At 41.3% G+C, this 17,964-nt stretch overlaps 1 protein-coding gene across 1 annotated transcript; it reads right to left on the bottom strand.

The window, feature by feature from the left end:
* Positions 1 to 8,327: 8,327 nt before the first annotated feature.
* Positions 8,328 to 10,526, bottom strand: LOC143891257 (uncharacterized). The gene is made up of 3 exons (XM_077395878.1): positions 10,470 to 10,526; positions 9,095 to 9,427; positions 8,328 to 9,005 (listed from the first exon to the last, which is right to left on the bottom strand). Exons 1-3 carry the CDS (start codon positions 10,524 to 10,526, stop codon positions 8,328 to 8,330), a joined length of 1,068 nt encoding a protein of 355 aa, XP_077251993.1.
* Between the last annotated feature and the right edge of the window lie 7,438 nt (positions 10,527 to 17,964).

Raw genomic sequence — 17,964 nt, forward strand, 5'->3', positions numbered from 1 at the left:
TGAGGCATTGTTGTGCACGGGAATAAGTCTCACGCAACGCTGGAATGATGCCGGACCTTAGAATCTGATGTTGTAGATGGGTAAATTTGGGTCCGAAGCTCTCAAAGTACTGCACCATCCGAATTTGTTCTCGCTGCCGACGGAGAACATTAACATCAGAGGTGAGAGGCATGAAGATGTCAAGCTGCTGACATAAGGAGATAAACTTCCCATAGTGAGTCTCAAGAGACATGTCACCACGTCTAAGACGCATCCACTCAGAATAAGTGGCACAGATACGGATGAGATTCTCAACTCCAGAATATGTCGAGGCCGTGTGATCCCAGATCTCCTTGGCAGTCGGAAGGAGTATCATGGTGGAAGAAATGGCAGGGGTCATGCTCTGCCAGAGAAGACTACGAATCAAGGCATCTTCCTATTCCCAACGAATATACGAAGGGTCCCCTTGGTCGGAGGGGGATCCTGACGAAGAAAACTAACTTTACCTCGTCCAATGAGGTATGTCTCAACTGCAACTTTCTAGGGTAAGTAATTGGTTCCATCAAACTTGGCAATATTCAGCTATGGGTAAGAGCCCTTCACAGGTGCCAAGGTAGGTGGAGAAGAGGAAGAGGTAGCCGAAGATGATGTAGTGGTACGGGCTTCCGTGGTCATATTTAGGGAGGGATCTACAATGACAGGGACTCAGGGAGATCCATAAGGACAACAAGAGATGAGAGACTTGAAATAGCACCAACCAACGGTTACAGAGAGCAGGAAAAATAAGGATGGACGGCCAACTAATCAAGGAGAGGGCTCATAGCGTGGTCTCACGAGCCAAGGACCAAGGCATAGATGGGGCCATAGTGAAGACAGGAAGAGATGAAAGGGAGAGGAATGGAACTAATTCAGCACATGAAGTGGAAAGAGTAAGGAAAGAAACTGTAAAGTAGGGTTAGGGTTTATTTTTTTAAAAAAAAGGGATAGGAAGAGGTCTGATGGAATAGGATAGAGGGGTTGGAGTCGCCGGGGGGGGGGGGGGGGAGTCCAGGGGAGAGGGTCGTGGGGTGGAGGTGGGGGTTCCGGGGGGGTCGGAGGAAGAGAGGGAGGGGGTTGGGGGTCACGAGACACAGAGAGAGGGAGGGAGTCACGGGGAGAGGGAGGAGGTCACGGGAAGAGAAGCTTGGGGATGAAGAAGATGGTGGCTAAGAGTTTTTCCTAGGGATCAGAAACCCTAGGGCTTTGATACCATGTTGAGAGAGAAGATGGAAAAGAGAAAAGTGAGTTAGGGTTGTCTCTCCGTCACTGATTTATTTATTTACTGAAAGAACGGTACAATTACTAAAATGCCCATAGGCTTATTCTAACAAGCATCAAGAAAGAAATGACCAAAAATTGTATTTTAAATATTAAAAATGAATAGAATCATTTTAAAATTTGGCTGCAAGAGTCCGGGTTTCGAGAACTGACAAGGCTGTAATCCCCGTGGAAGTCACGGCTTCAAGGGGTTCATCGAAGATTACAATGTTGTCGGACCTGGTGGAGGAATGTAGGTGAGCACTAAAATGCTCCTTGGTGGGCTGCATGAAAAACAGTTCTTGGCTTCTAGAAGAAGTCTGGGGTTGGGCCAAAAGATTCTGGGGTCTCCCTGGATACCTCCACTCTCTGCAGCTTTGGAGCCCGGTTTTTAATACTGGTGCTATGACTATTCATATAAGATTTTATGATATTCTACTCCATGCTTGGTCCACCTCAACTGTGGAGGCCCTGGGAAATTTTTTTGGGTAAGTTCTTCAAACTCAAGCCTATGGGAATCATGACCAATGTATGGCCTTTGCCTCTGCAAAGGTCTTTACATCTCAGTGGACATGACTTGTTCCGTTTTTTTAGTTTTAAAGTGGCCTCCTCTTCCTATCTAGTAGGAGTTAAAGCTGTAGCGGAGGATACCCTCATTAATGAGAATCGGCTGGGTTTGGGTGAATCAATCGCCAAGGATATCTCTGTCTCCCATGCGGAGTCCGGCTGTTGAAACTCTGTCGAGTTGCCAGAGGAAAATATTTTCTCAGAAAACGAAGGAAAAAAAATCTAAAAGCAGGATATGTAAAGGGCAACGAGCCGTTGATCGATACCACTTTGAAATTCAAATTGACTTCTAAAAAGCTGTCCGAAGGGGTCGCGGGGGCAGAAGCTAGTAAGGCATCACTGTGTGGAAAGGATGGAAGGCGTGGGAAAGTAGCAGATCAGATCGCATTAAATTCAAGGACACTTGGATCTCGTAAGAAGGCTAGCAGAAATTGCATTGCTGAAGAAATAGATTTGTAGTCGGCGGAAACTTCGAAAGTAGTGAAAATAAAAAATAGATTTAAGGATAGGTACAAGAGGAATGATGGGAAGTCGAAACGAGCGGTAGCTAATAGGGGCCAGTTCCTAAGAAATCGTGTCAAATCTTCTCAAAATCCGTTTGGATGCCAGAATGTTTTTGGTTCTTGGGACTTTTGTGGAACAAAAATCTTCCTGGGAGATTGGTGGGAAAAAAAACTCCCTGGAAGTAACCTGGTAAAATAAAAATCCCATGTTTGGTTGAGCGGGACTATGGTGGGAAAAAAGAAATCCCGGTAAAAAAAAATCCGGTGCTTTGTTTGGTTGCTTGAACTGTTGGGAAGAAAAAAATTCTTCTTCAAATTTGTTGATAAATTGAACACCATTTATGACAACAGCCACCCCCTTCTTTCCAAATGGACTGTCCACCCCACACCATAGGATGATCCAAAACGTCCATTTGATGGGCCACAATTTAAATAGGTTGTGTGGCAAAAGACAATTCCATAGATTGATCCTAGCCCTCCACCGTAGATGAACTCCATAACAAAAAAATAAAAATTGAGTGCCCAGGTTAGGATCAACCCATGTAAATGATAGTTTGGGCACAACCTCTTTACATTGTGGTCCATCAATGGACGGTTGTGGATCATCCTATGGTGAGGGCTGAATAGTCCATTTTGGAAGCATGAGATCAATTGCAAGAACGGAAAATTAAATTGGTAGGCCATGCATTATTTGTGGTGACTTCGATCTAAACCTCATACCAAATATGGTTCACATTCTGCCACTGATTGCTTCGAACAAAACATTCGCATATCGTAATAAAAAGCGTTGCCACCGATTGCTTCGAACAAAACATTCGCATATCGTAATAAAAAGCGTTGCCTACGCATTATTTGCAACATGTAAAGGGTAAACATTTTATCACGCCATAAGATCGTTGTTTATATATAAATAGAGTGAAGCGGAAAAAAAAATTGGTTTTGATCCATATTTACAATCCCAAGCATATTTACAGCCACTACAGATGTCCAGTAAAATGAAAAGAACAGCACCAAGCATAACAACCATATCTAAGTAGAAGAGGAAGTTGACGAGTGTGGACCCCGATCCGAGGACGAGTGAGGGAGCGAGTCCCTAACACCCTCTGGATCTCCACAACGTGAAGGAGAGCTCTACCAGGGAACTCTCGAAACGGATGCCACCCTCACAGCATAGCATGAGTGGCGATATAAAAAGAAAGAGATACATCTTGACCCGGAGCCAGGGCTCGAAACCAAGATGTACCTAAAAATAACTCAGAGTCGCCATCCATGGACACGCCATGGAACCAAAACAAATGCTCTGTTTGCAATGTATAACCAGAGATACAAAAGGTCCGTGCCTGATGACGAATGGAGAAGGTCCGAAGAGCGCCCCCAATTCGCCCGAGTGCGAACACTTGGTCTCTTATGCCATTTTTCATTAACTTCGAAGAAGTTTGGGTAAAAAAAAATCATGTGAAATGGGAACAAATATCCCCGAGTGAACGTCTACCTAATCATGCATGACTCGGGGACGAAATAATAAGCACACATAAAGTAAGATAAAAGATGTGTCACCTAATGACTACTAGGTTATGAGTGACATGCCTAACAGGTGTCTAAGTTCTGGTGGACGAACACATGCATGCTACAGCTAAAGGTATAGGTCTGCACAAGAAAGTAAGAAAACACAACAAAATATACAATATAACACAACAAATCCTAAGACTCTAAATGATTTAGCCTGAGTCCTCGGATGGTCTGATGTTCATCCAAAGAAGCCTACGTATCCCCGCCTCCACGAGAATCAAGGCAACGTAGTTCTTCGCACTTATTCTAAACTATGATGCCTAAGACACCTAGACCTTTATCTTAGACTCGATCTAAAAGACCGGACTAGTTATTAAAGCTTTTTGTACGATTATTTAAATTCCAGTGGATTGTGGATTTTAGGACACCCTATATGCCCTAGCTAAATGCAGGTTAGCCCTAAGCTAATGCAGGTGATTCCTACAACCTATGTGTAACTAGGCTGTATTTCCTAAGGAAAACAAAAGGTGGACTAACGCATCTTAGACCTAGTCATCAGTCGGCGATGTGAATCACCAACTGACCAGACGGAGGCGCTCCTATAACTCTAGGATAGACCCCTAACTCTAAAACAAGCACATAACAAATAAACAAATAAACAACCTATCAAAAGAAACTCCTAACTCTAAAACTCTCTATCTAGGAGAAACTCCTAACACTAGAGGAAGAGCTTTTTGAAAACACGGTTTTAAAGAAAAATGGTTAAAGTATATTTATCTACAAAGTTTGGCTGGACCTGAGATAAGAATCTCAAGCTGCACTACGTACCTCGTGGAAGAGGATCAAGCCAACGTAGTTCGAAACGAACTTTCCAACTACGCTACTAAAAACACTCAACACTTTAGATTTTTCAAAGGTTTTTTATGCTTTCAAATGTTTTTGACGTTTTAAATTTCTAATGTTTTTGAGTTTTCAAATATTCCAATACTTTTGGACCTTAAAATATTTTCACTCTTAAAGGGAACACGCAAGCAACACCACAAACTAGGGCAAAGCCCTAAATCTAAAGGGGAAACCCCGAATAAACAACAAGCAATTAGCGTCTCAAAGAGACGGACCACAACAAGAAAGATAGTGTCCCAAGAACAGAGAAAACAATCTAAGATCCCAAGCAGGGAATGCTCTATATGACTGAGTTAGTCTCTAATGGAAAAACTCCAAACTAAAAACACTAAGGAAGGAGTACAAATGAGTCAGAGACTCTCTAATAACACTACCAAGTCTAAGACTCGCTCTAAAAGAGGAGGCCACTCTAACATGAGGCTAGGTAAGCCTCCTAAAGGGGAAACTCTCTATATGAGACAAGGCTTGTCTCTGAGACACAAATGACGTAAACAAAGGTTCTGATGAGACTGGGCAAGTCTCCTATATACAAAGGAGGGGAGCTCTACTCGGACTGAGCAAGTCCCCTAAGGATGGGCTTGGGCTAGCGCCTTCATCGCCCTGAAAAATGAGATTCTTTTATTTCCAAAGTTACAGACCACAAGCACCACTCTCAGATAGAGATCACAAACCGAGTTGGGGAAGGTAACAGAAACATTCTGTGATTTTTTTCTCTCTTAAGCATCTCACCTCTTAGCATTTACAAACCTAGCAAAGTGCCACAATGTTTCCAAGGCATTCAAAACCCAATTGGACAGAAAAGATGCAAGGTGGAGCTGCAATTATCAAACATTATTAGTATCAACATCCAAATGCCAAAGATATGGTATCAGTACAACCACAATCAGCTATGTTCTACAACCCCCCATTCATCATCATCTTTCAAGTGTCCTAAAGCCAATATATTACTTTATATATGCTTGATAAGAAAACGCAATCAAATGGGAACTACTAAACTTTAATAATCACACTAAAGTCAGCTTGCCTTACTCTAGGAGAGACACATTAATGATGAAAGACACATAAGAGATGACCCAATCATGGCTAATGCCATCTAATTCTCACCATTAACCAAACACCATGATCTCTTGAACTCAAACATGAGAAAATCTAACCAGCAGAGGGGGAACAATTGGTTCCGAGCAATTACATGGGCAGATTTGGAGAGACCGAGAAGAGATACCGACATGGGCTTCTTTATCTTAACAATAATGCAAAAATCAATTGGCATACAGAGAAACCCAAATTGATAGTATAAAAAATAAATCATAGCTTTAACACTATCAATAGTAAACAAAACACCCATACAAATCATGAATTTTAGAGGGAGCCAGAAAATTACCCAAAATTTGACGTAGATTGTCGGTAATTTGCAGAAACGAAACTGATTTAGATTTTGAGACGGGGATGATCAGATCTTTGGTTTTTGCCGGAATTCTGGCGGATTCTCGACGGAGAAGAAGATAAGAATAAGAAAAATCTCTCTCTCTCTCTCTCTCTCTGCAATTTTCTTATACAAAATGGAGAAGGGTTTGGGGAGATGATGGTGGGTTTGCAGAGGTTGGATTAAGGAGAAAATGAAATGGGTTTGAGGGAGAATGAAATGGGTTTTGTGGTGGTTGAGATGGTTTTAATGGTGGTAAAAATATATAAGAAGAAGAAGAAGGTGGTCGCGGCCGATCGGAGATCCGGTTAGAGGTGGTGCCGGAGAAGAAAGCTCCCCAAAATCCCTTTCTCTCTTTCTGTGATTCCCTCTTCTCTCTGTGAATTTTGAAAAATGGAAAAACCCCTTTTGTTTCTCTACGTAAAATAGAAGGACCAAATGGGTTTAAAGGTGGGGGTGTAGGTGGTGGCTCGGCTAGGTAGATGGTGAAGATGGAGGAGGTGGGTGGAGGTTGGTGGTGGGGAAATGGGGTTAAACCCGATCGAAGGTTGAAGATGGAGGCCGGTCGGATTTCGGTGGGATTCCCGGAGAATATGGCCGAAAATGGAGTTTTGGTGGCAAGGAAGGTGGTTGATTTGAAGGATGCTGATGGTGGGGTTTGAGAAAGGGGTGGTGGTGTTGGACGGCGGCGAGGGGAGTGCTCGGAGAAGATAGGAACGGTTGGATCTCCGGCGGGACAGCCGGAGAAGATGACCGGAGTTGGGTTTGGGTTTTGCTAGGTGTGGGTGAGATGGGTGATGGGGTTGGAGATGGTGATAGGGGCGAGAATGGCCTTTGCTCTCCTTCTATTCCTCTCTCTTCCTCTCCCCCTCTGGTGGCTGCAACCATGAGCTCTCTCTGTTAGGAGGAGAAAATGAAGAGAATCCTTCCTCCCTCCCTCAAACCCTAGCTTGATGGGTTTTATTAAAAACAAGATGATGAAATTGACCCCCCTACTTCTCCCTTGGACAGCCCTCCTCTATGTGATTTTTAACGAATTATGACCTACAGGGGGGGTGTCCAAGTAAAAAAAAATGGGGCAAAGATTCCCCTCCCTCTACATGATCCTAACCCTCTAATTTGATCTAATGGCCCTTACTCATTGCTTGAAGAGGAAGAAATAGAAATTTCCAAGAATGCCCTCTTGTACATGGGAAATGACGTATTTCACCTCCGCCCTTCCGAACTTGCACCGCGACCCTGCCTTAGCTCGTTCACTAAGCAAATGTGAACGGATCTTGACGAAATTTCATAGGGACCTTGGTGGGACCCTAAGCTAGCCCAGGGTGCAATTTGGGGTCCTAACGCACCGATTTGAAAAAGCTAAGCACAAAACATGGAGGTATAGGGCACGGTCAAAATGGGGTGTCTACAACGAGGCAGAACTTGTTGACGCTAGTGAATACCCTTGAACGCTGCTCTCCTATTTCTCATTTTGTATGCACCCACTGCTGCCATGTAAATAGGCATGAAGGGCAACATCTGCCTCCTGCCTGGTCCCATATGATTGGTAACAAGCTCCACTAAACTTGTTCACCTGAAGATGGCAGTCCTGCCAATTGTCAAATACGCCAACCTGCCTTCCCTTAAAAATCACGTAGAACTTTTGTTTTGCCATTCACCTGCATAAACGCAAATCCAAACGATAGCTATATGGATAAAAAGGAAGCAAATGCAATATAGAGAAGACCCAGAAAAGAGAAACATAAAACCGAATTGGAAAAAGGCATTTTTTAGCCAAGAGCTATTGAAAGTGAAGTTCAGCCATCAGAAAACCCAATTGTCACAATATATTCTCTTCTCCAATTCAAGACTAATCAAGCTAATAAATAGTGGACCTATAGCAATTATTGAAAGAAGATCATTCAGGCATTATACGATTGAAAAAAAAGCATCTAAGCATTACATTAATATCAGTAATAGGGGGGAAGGGGTGGTCCTCATACCATAAAGAAGCGTACAACAACAGTAGCACAACAACAAGATAGAAGTCAAACACAGAGAAGAGTACAACAACAAGATAGAAGCATACAACAACAAGATAGAAGCAACCACAACAACAAATCAACCAGAACACCATTGAAGTTAGAAGTAGGCAACTCCATCTATCACTCCCTCCCAACTGACCGGCTCTGAATGAATCGAGCGACATACATTTCTCGGAAGTCCTTCGCACGGCGAATAAACGATCGCCCTTCTGTCAGGTGTGTGCTTAGATACTCATATATGTCAGCGAGCGCTGCACGATCAAGACCATCAATTTCTTCTAGTGCCGCCATGATCTGGTCACACAGAATAATCTCCTTCTGATTATTCTCTTTAACAACAGCCGTATTCTCTTGAATAGCAACCGCAATCTGTGAGACACTAGCAGCGAAAGTGTTTAAAGTTGACTTCAAATCACTAGAACCTCGCCTCTTGCGTCCACCTGACCTACTTCCCTCACCGCCCAAACTCGTTTCCATTGGACTTGGTGACTGAAGCGGGATCGACCTACCAATATTTGGCATAGTCGATGAAGTGTGTGTCATCGGGGTCGGCATCTGGGGAGCACTGAAATTGGGAGAATCCTGACCCATATAGTCATCATGGGAGAGGAACTCTTTGAAGCAATCATCTTCGGTAGATGGCATTTGGGGACTGTAGAATTCCTCTACAACTGGCCGTGGCGGATCCCTGTTACTTCTCCGAAATTCCCCATCTGCGATGTCCTTCCCAAATATTTCAACCCAGTCATCATAGAAATCATAACGTTTCTTAAAGAATTTACCTGTATCGGGGTTATCCTACACAATAAAGAAGAGTATATCAGTGAAAAAATATATTGACTGGTGGGAGAATAATTCTTTAAGTAGTGTAGGTAGCCACTTCTTACCCGAACAAAATTTTCACCAACGTCATTTGTAACCGTGAGCCTCTTCAACTCGCAGTCCCAGCCGAACCCACTTTTGTTAACTAACCCATGCAGGATCTTATATACCTTCTTCATCCCCTTCACACGATTCTCGATTTGTGTGCGTTTCAGTTGGAGGTTGAAAGTCTCATTCACGACCGTCTTACAGTACACATAAGCAGTCTCTTTGAATCCGTTGAGGCATGGCTGCCCCTCCGCACATTGATGGCGCAATGATGCAACTAATACCCTATCCATGTCCATAGACCATTTCGCATTCTTAGCTTTCCTGGTGTCAGCGTCGTCATCCATCACCTGAAAAGATTTCAGTTGGGAAAAATGCAAGAACAAATATCCGTGGGTTTATAAACAGTTACCACTACCATAATCTCAGATTAGCTTTGAAACCTTGCTTAATATCATAACATTATGAATTTGAATGGTCAAATTGAATTGTATTGATATGGCAGAAGAGATGTTGGGAGATGACAGTGATGCAAAAATATTATTTAGCTGCCCTGTTGGGTGACACAGCAGTTGAGATGTTGGGAGATGACAGTGATGCAGAGGTTCTGTGTTTTCTGAAAGGTTGAAACCTTGCAAACAGCAGGCTGGATTTGGATGTGCTTATTGTTGCAAATAAAATCACAGTAATTAAATGTTAAATATTTGGATATTATCCCAACATAACCTGCATCAAATCACAAAAAAAAAAAAGAAGCTAAAGTCTAATTGGCAATATCTGAAGTAAATATAAATGTTGAGAAATGGAAGGCAAATACACCATTGACAATAGAGGTTAAAAACCCAACCAACAGTACCAACCCATAGAAACCCAAAAAAAACAGCTGATCAAATGAAGTAATTCCATTTCATATCCCCAATCAGAAAACCCTACTTCAATCCCAACAAAAAAGAAAACAATTGTAACACACTATATCTGGTGAAATCTCCAAAACGACAGAGTTCCCATCAAACCCCATGAATCATTTCAGCAGCAAATGCAAAACCAAGAAAGTCTAATACCCTATGCAGGACGATTAATGGTAAGCAAAACTCAGAAAAGAATATGAATTAAAATCTCAAGCAGAAGCTGCGTGGACTCACACACATAAGAGGTTTAGGACTAAGTTCACTCAAGAGGAGTGATACTAGATAATGAAAGCAATGATTTCTCCCATAACCCAATAGTATAGGAATTTTAAGGAGAAAATTACATGACAATCATCAAGGAGCCCTCTGATTCTACAATAAAAGAATGACATAGAAGTGATATATAATTCAAAGAAGTGAAAGAAGTTACATAGAAGAGTCTTAATATAAAGCATCAGTGACATACACTCCAAAATTAGTATACCTTATAAGTGGCATACGAGAAGATGTGCCATACAATCCAAACTAATGCACCATACATGAAGCTTACAAATTATTAACAAGAACCATATCAAGCAGAGGGTCTATAATCTCTCCACATAGCTGAACATATTTCAGTCCTAATTCTATTTCCTTCTATCCCATCCTGAGCTCTACTTAGCCATGGCTCCCTCTGCATTTCTTCCTCATCAACTTCCTCCTCCTGATCATCGTCTCCACCTCTAGTACTTGTGGAGGCTAATTCACGATCGACAGCAGCAACAACTCGGTCCCTAGGCATTACGCCTCTAATGAAGTTGTGAATACAACAACAGGCTATGACTAGATCAACCTGTTTGGGGAAGGGGTACATTGGTTCGCCATTGAGGACGGGAAAACGTTTCTTAAGCACACCAAATGCACGTTCAATTACATTTCGAGCTGAAGAATGCCTATGATTGAATAGTTCCTCATGGGTTCGTGGCCTGTTAGTTTGAAATTCATTCAGATGATACCTCGTTTTACGGAACGGGGTGATGAAATGACTCAGCAAGGAAAATCCACCATCCACAAGATAATACTTCCCAGGGTGGCAGATAATTCCCCTCTCATCAGCAAGCAGTTCCCCCAATAGTCTAGAGTCAGACGCAGATCCTTCCCAACCAGCTTGGACGAATGTGAATTTTAAGTCAAAATCACATGCAGCTAGTACATTCTGGCTAGTCCACCCCTTACGACATAGAAATCGACCTTTCATAGGAAATGGCACCTTAGCCTGAATATGTGTCCCATCGACCGCCCCAATGCAATCCTATCATAAGAAGGAAAAATGTTGCTGACGTTGTTTATAAGAAAGGAATAATTACAAGGCTAGAAAGTCAATACCTTGAAGTAAAGGTACCATCTTTCATTCGCTCTAATCTGCGGCGGTGTATCCGATGATGGAGGTTTTATGAGTAAGTCTGTCATACTCATAATTGCATTAAGAACCTTACTGAAATATCGACTAACCGTTTCCCCTGATCTTCTAAAATATGCCTTCATACGGCGGTTCCTCTGGTCATGTGAGATGATGTATAAGAAAATCGCCAACTGCTCTTCCACTGAGCAGTGGATTGTATCATTTAGCCGCCCGGTACCCTTTAATATATGGACAAACCTTGTGAAACAGTCCACATTCATTCGAAGGAGATCATGACAGCGCTCGTCACTTCGCACAACATAGGGGATAAATGTGCGTGGGGTGAGATAGGTGTTCTCATAAGGAGAACATTCGAAGAATGCTTGCTCTTCTTCCATCACTGCCGCCAAGGCTAAAGCGGAACCGGCTGCAACCAAAGTGCACCCTTGTCTAACCATATTCATTCCATCATCTTCTCCATTACCATCATCTTCGGTTGGTGGTAAGCTCATTGCAAATGAATAACTATAATGAAGAAATGGGAAATGAATGTATCTATTCAAGAAATAAGGATGGAAGTATGGGTAAGTATTAGGACTGGAAGATTCATATGTCAAGGATTAGTACATTGACTTCACATTCTAGGCAAGCAATATTACAGACGTACGTGTGAAGACAACTGCATAAGAATGGAAATTGCAGGAACAATTCAATCACAATTGGATATTAGTCCCTTATCTGACTCATAAAAATTAACAAGTTCTATCAGCCATCCATCAAAAAAGATGATTTGATAAAGATGATTTGTAGTTTATTAAAACTATCTATCTCAGATTTGAGATGGTAAATTGCTGGAGGGTTGAGCCTGGCTTCTATTTGATAATGTACATTACATATTACTATCAAGAGTAATGCTAGGGAAACCGAGACTAGGACCTAAAAGGGGAAATATGTTAAATATGAAAAAAAAAAAACTGCAGTTGTGCTAGTTTTGAAAATCAGTGCACATGTTTTACTTAATCAGTCTTAACGACTGTTGATTACGTGACTTACGCACAAATGTGTGTCCAGGGCAGGATTAAGGTTTTGGAACAAGAAGTATTATGTGGAGCAAGAAAGGAGGGTTATTGCTTGAATTGGAAAGCCACTTCAGAGCAGGGGAGTAAAGACATCTGTCGATTTTAGGAAAAAAATATATGCTTGTTTGACAAAAGACTGAAGTTCTGCCATGTTCATCTTTTGTGGGATCTACCTTGGAAGCACTTTTTCTATTATATTTTCTCTTTATTAATGGATTCATTCGTGAAAAAAAAAATTGAATAAAAAACAGAAAGAAGAGAAGACTTCGAAGCTATGGTCAGGTGGAAGAGTTCTTCTCCAAGTTCTTCTCCACGAAATTCTAGGGCCATTTTGTTGAATTAAGTAGACAAGTGCACTATTTCATTTTTATAAAACTACGTGCAACACTATTTTTACACTACTACCTAGAGCACTATCTCATCCTTAAACATATGCCTCATGATATTGGCAAATATGAGCTCCTTACCAATTTCATTATCGTCCAATCTCATCATACTCATTATTTGTAGATCTGTTAGTTGTGATTTGTGAAGGATTTGAAACATCATGGAACAGTATGCAATATATAGCAACAGACATTTGTAGAACAGAACAAACCCACTTCAAAATTCAGTTTATTTTCAAAAAAAAAACAGGCTTATTGAAACCCCTAATTTCATTAAACGAAAGCACAAATCGATTTTGCAAGGGTTCTACCTGTTGAAGATTTAGTCGAGCTCGCTTTACTCTTCGGTGGGTCGATTGCCTCGATACGAATGGGCTAGAAGCTGTGCTTTCCTCCTCAGATGCACGCATAGATTTCTTCCCTTTCCCTTCCATACACCACCCTTCTTTGCACTCTTCTTCCTTCTTATAGAACCCTCCCTACCTACACGTACCACCATCACAGGATTTTCAACACGATTTTATTCTCTGCAAACTTCCATTCTTTCTTTGCAGTATAGGTTTTTTGCAGGGTACCCTTTTGTCTTGAAGATAGGAAGGGACAGGTTATTCGTTGATTTGAGGAGAGACGAGTTGATTTGAGAAGATAGGAAGAGTTGTTTTGCCACCGTAGGGTTTTCTCCTGGGTTGCGGTATTTTTTTTCCCCACCGTATAAGGAAAAATATTCAATGGGAAGAGAAATTCCAGGGTCTGGCAGTAATGAAATTCTAGGTTTGGTGAGGGGTTATTTTAGTTCTTGGGATTTTTTTGACCCCACTATTTAACCAGCAACCAAACGTGGGTTTCCTGCAGAAATTCCACAAAAGTCCCAGGAACCAAAAAAATTCTGGCATCCAAACGGAGCATCCAGAGTCTCCGTGTTGGAAAAGCTAGTCCCACAGGCAGGGGTGTGATATCAAAGGCTCATCTATTGGCAACGAAAGGCCGTCTATATTTTTTTAAAAGGAAATTTCAGGGTCTATTTAGATGAGAGGAGCGGAAGAAAAAAAACAGTAGTCTCAGAAATACAACAAATGTTTGAAAATTTCGACAAGCCAAATGATTCCACCTCGGTCGATGAAGGAGAGGTTTCAGATAGGAAAAGGAAGGGCGATCTAGTTACTATGGAAGGATTTGAGGTAGCCAAATCGAAGAAGGCTGTGGTTTATGATGAGAAGAAGGATTCCGAGGAATCTCCGACTCCGAAAGAGATTGCCATGGAGATTCTAAAAAAAGGATTTGAAGCAGTTCAAAAAGGATGCGAGAGAGAACACAGAGGATTTTTTCAATCTGACCGGCCACCATAACTTAAAAGAAATATGTGTTCCTGTCAATGAACTCCCTCATTTCAAGGCGGCCTTGGAGGAGCATAGAGAAAGGCGTCAACGTTGGGAAGCGGAGATGGCGGAGGTGAATAGAGGGTTGGTGCTACCAGTTGAGGTTCCAGATGAGGAATCGAAGTCGTCTTGGGATTCTTTCGATAAGGAGGTTAGCCTAAAGGTTCTCTCGCGGCTTTCAATCGTGGAAGATGATAAAGTAAAAGAAGTTGAAGGGAACTCGGAGGAGGTTGAGGTATCCAAGGGTAAGGAGAAGGCATCTGACGATTTGGATGAAATGTTGTCAATAGGGGATGTTTTTGGTATATGATATGAGGAAAACATCGGGAAACAAAGAACATGTTCTCGGCAATGGAAGAAAGGGATTGTCGTGAAAGGAAGGAGAAAGGAAAAGGAAAACGAGTGCTTAATGCTCTCAGAAATTAGAGGGGTCTCTTCCTGATTGTAAATAGTCCTAGGTTTAGGTCCCTTAGTTTCGGTTTCCTCTCCCGCTCTCCTTTTGTTTCTGGGCCTTTGCTTTAAGTCTTTTTTTTGGGGATAGAAAGTCTTGTTGGTTGTTTTGGTCGCATTCAGGAGATTTTCTAGCGGATAGCAGGTATCATGGTTTTAGATGGTTTCTTAAGGTGCTGGGCTTTGGTGGAAACGTAATTTCTCAAGTTGTTAGGGATGATGTGGCCAATTTTGTTTGGGTGGTTATAGTTCATTTACTAGGAGGATTTGTTAGTGACTGGGATCCGGCGGAATTACTCAGACAAGGGTTCTAATTGAAGAATAGTAAATGAACATCAGAGTGTGCTTGCTTGAGGAACCTTGTTCTTCGCTACTTGGAAAATCTTTTCCTCAATGTATATTTCTCCATGATTTGAGTTAAAAGAATAGCAAGGTGTGAGTATGAAACAATGCAGATGCTCGATTTGTCTCGGGACACTTATTCGCTTGTTGCTGCTGAGGGGGCCTTTTGGGCATAGTTAGCATTGTCTCTTTTAGTTGGCAGAAGTGGATGGCGACTGGTAGAATGGATTGATCCGGTTGGCTTTGGGATGGAGTTGTATTCAAGATCTCTGTTGGAGATCGCAAAAGGAGTTATATGTTGATATTGTCTTGGAATGGCTAGGGGTTTGGACAGCTGCATCTTTTGATTTCTTTTTTAAGTTTTGTTTTTGGGCATTGGAGCATGCTCCTTCCCCTTGAAAACCTTGAAAATTTTCTTTTCATGAAGTCCGGATTGCATGTTTGAATGAACGTCATAAATATTTCAGTATTTGGTGAGCTAAATTTTTATGGAAATCATTTTTTTCTAACTGTGGGAATTGAGAACCTACTGTATTTTTTATTTACATGGTGCACATGTCGCCCCTTGCCATGCTTTGCTTCTATTTGTCTAGATGTGTGATCTAAGTGGGTTCAAGTGCTTGTATCCAAACAGATATGATTGCCACTCCACCCTGCAGGATTGGATCTTGTAGTTGTTGCTATCATATTTGGATCATCCAATAAGTAGTCCTCATGCTATTTTGACTATGAACAACCCATCAAAATATGGTTAGTGTAGATATCAGTCCCCTAAATATAGACAAATATGGGCATGGTTTCTTGTTGGATCATCGGTGAGATATATTGGCATCAGCATGATCCGGATCATTCATCGAGTGGCTCTCATTATGGAGAAGCACTAGCCAAAGCATCACATTCGTTTTGTCGGATGATCCTAACCATACAGTAGGAGGACTTGAATATTGCCCTCTTCTTTTTTCACAAAAAAATCAGTCATGATTATCCGATAGATGGGCATGTGTGCTGGTTGAGAGATGGTCTATAGTTTATACACAGTTTCTGTTTATAGTATATAGACATCTCTCACCAGGTGTGGAATGGGAAAAAGAAGAGCAAACAAGGGAGCACTTTTCATTCCCTTTTCAATGCTTCCACCAGAGGCAATGTGTAGGACTGATAAGAACGAAATTTCGTCCAAACTTCACATGAAAAAAAAAATCCAAAAATGCTTGTTTTCTTGCTGTTGCGAAATTAACAGTTTAATGAAGCACATTTTTATTTTCTCCTGAATATCTAATCTTGGAGAGCCCCAAAATCAAGCTACTAGGCATTCCAAACCATTTGATTGGAGGACTTGTGGTTTTCAAATGTGGGGACAGTTGACCTATGGCTTATCTGGTGAAACCCATCTCGAACCAATGGTCTTAATCTTGCATAAATATTAAATCCACTGATTGGGAGGACAGTTAAGCTATGGCTTTTCAACCTAAAATGGGAATAAAACAAATGTTATCTTAGTTTTTTCCACTTGAAAATGGGCGCAAAATTTGTTTTACGCCCATTTTAGGTTGAAACCAACCTTGCCAGTACATACTAGTTAAAACTAAGTTGGTAGACAAAAAGAGAAGATTATTGATCCCAAAACTAGAAATTAACATTAGAATATCAATTACAGTGGGCAAAATAATCCGAGCAGGAAAGATTAATGTACTATGATTAGACTGGTGCGAGTATAATTTCTCTGAGTGTGAGGTTACATGTCAGCAAGATTATTTTGAAGATTCCTATAGGCTATGTTCACTTGTTTTCTAGCTGCAGGAAAAGAATCTGACGTGAAAAACTGGAAAAGAAAGGAAAAGAAACTGTGAGAAAATTCCTTTGTGAGAAAATTCCGTTGTTCACTTGGCCAAGAAAGGAAAAGAAAGGATGCAGGCAAAGTGGTTTTCTTAGGAAAGTGATTTTCTCATCTTTTTGGTGAGAAAATTTAGAGGGAAAGCGCAAGAAAGTTGGTTTTCCACGTCATTATTTATATTTTCCACCTGTGTAATTCCGCTTTCCCGATAAAACGAGTGAACGGCGGAAAATGTCAAATCATGTCCAATCACGGGAAAATTTGGCTTACTTTCTTCTCCTTTCCTTTCTCAAGAAGGCAAGTGAACAGAGCCATATTTATTGGGGTAGTATTTGGGTTCACTCTACCTTTATTTTTCTTTTTTTGTTCTCTCAAAGCACAATTTAAGGGCTTCTTCAAATTCTTCAAAAAATTGTCCCTATATGTTAATGGTTTTGAAGTTAAACATGATTGTTTGCAAATAATGGCTATGGTAGTTTTAGAAACCATATAATTAGTGGCGTCCCAAGAGATCTTATTGTCCCATTTGCAAATAAGGTTCACTCAAAAAAGACTTATTTTTGTGGGGAAATCCAAAGTCTCTGAATCTTCAAACTCAAATTTGTATGGTAAGAGTAAAAGGTACACCGGTTGGGTGTGTGGGTGTGGGTGCGGGTGCTTGCGTGGGTGTGGGTGGGTGGGTGTGTTGGCGCGGGGGGGGGGGGGGGGGGGGGGGGGGGGGGTGTTGAGGGGGAGGGAGATGTTGTTAACCTTGTGAGCATACATGGATTTTGTTGTTCACTGTGGTCTTGCAATCTTTCACTAATTTCCAAAGGACCTTAATCTTTCACTGCTATCTCTACTTGCTTTGGTTTTTCAATTTGTATAAATTATCTCTCCTTGCTTTGGTTTTTCAATTTGTATAAGATCTTGTTTTCAGAGTTCAGAGTATGTCTGTAATCTTAACTTTTGCATCTTAAGTTGGACTTCCCTTTTCATCATCTTCACACAATCTAAAAACCTATACTTCTCACAGAGCAAAGAAAACTCTTCGAAGCTGACAGGGCAATATTGTAATGGCTGTGGGAAGGCTTCAAAACTGATTAGATAAATGAGAAAATGGAGGTTGTTTTTATACATTTCTTTATTGTG

This window comes from Tasmannia lanceolata, unplaced genomic scaffold (genome assembly GCF_043159265.1).
Source record: "Tasmannia lanceolata isolate RefF3 unplaced genomic scaffold, GAP_Taslan_0.1 ptg000013l, whole genome shotgun sequence".
NCBI lineage: Eukaryota > Viridiplantae > Streptophyta > Magnoliopsida > Canellales > Winteraceae > Tasmannia > Tasmannia lanceolata.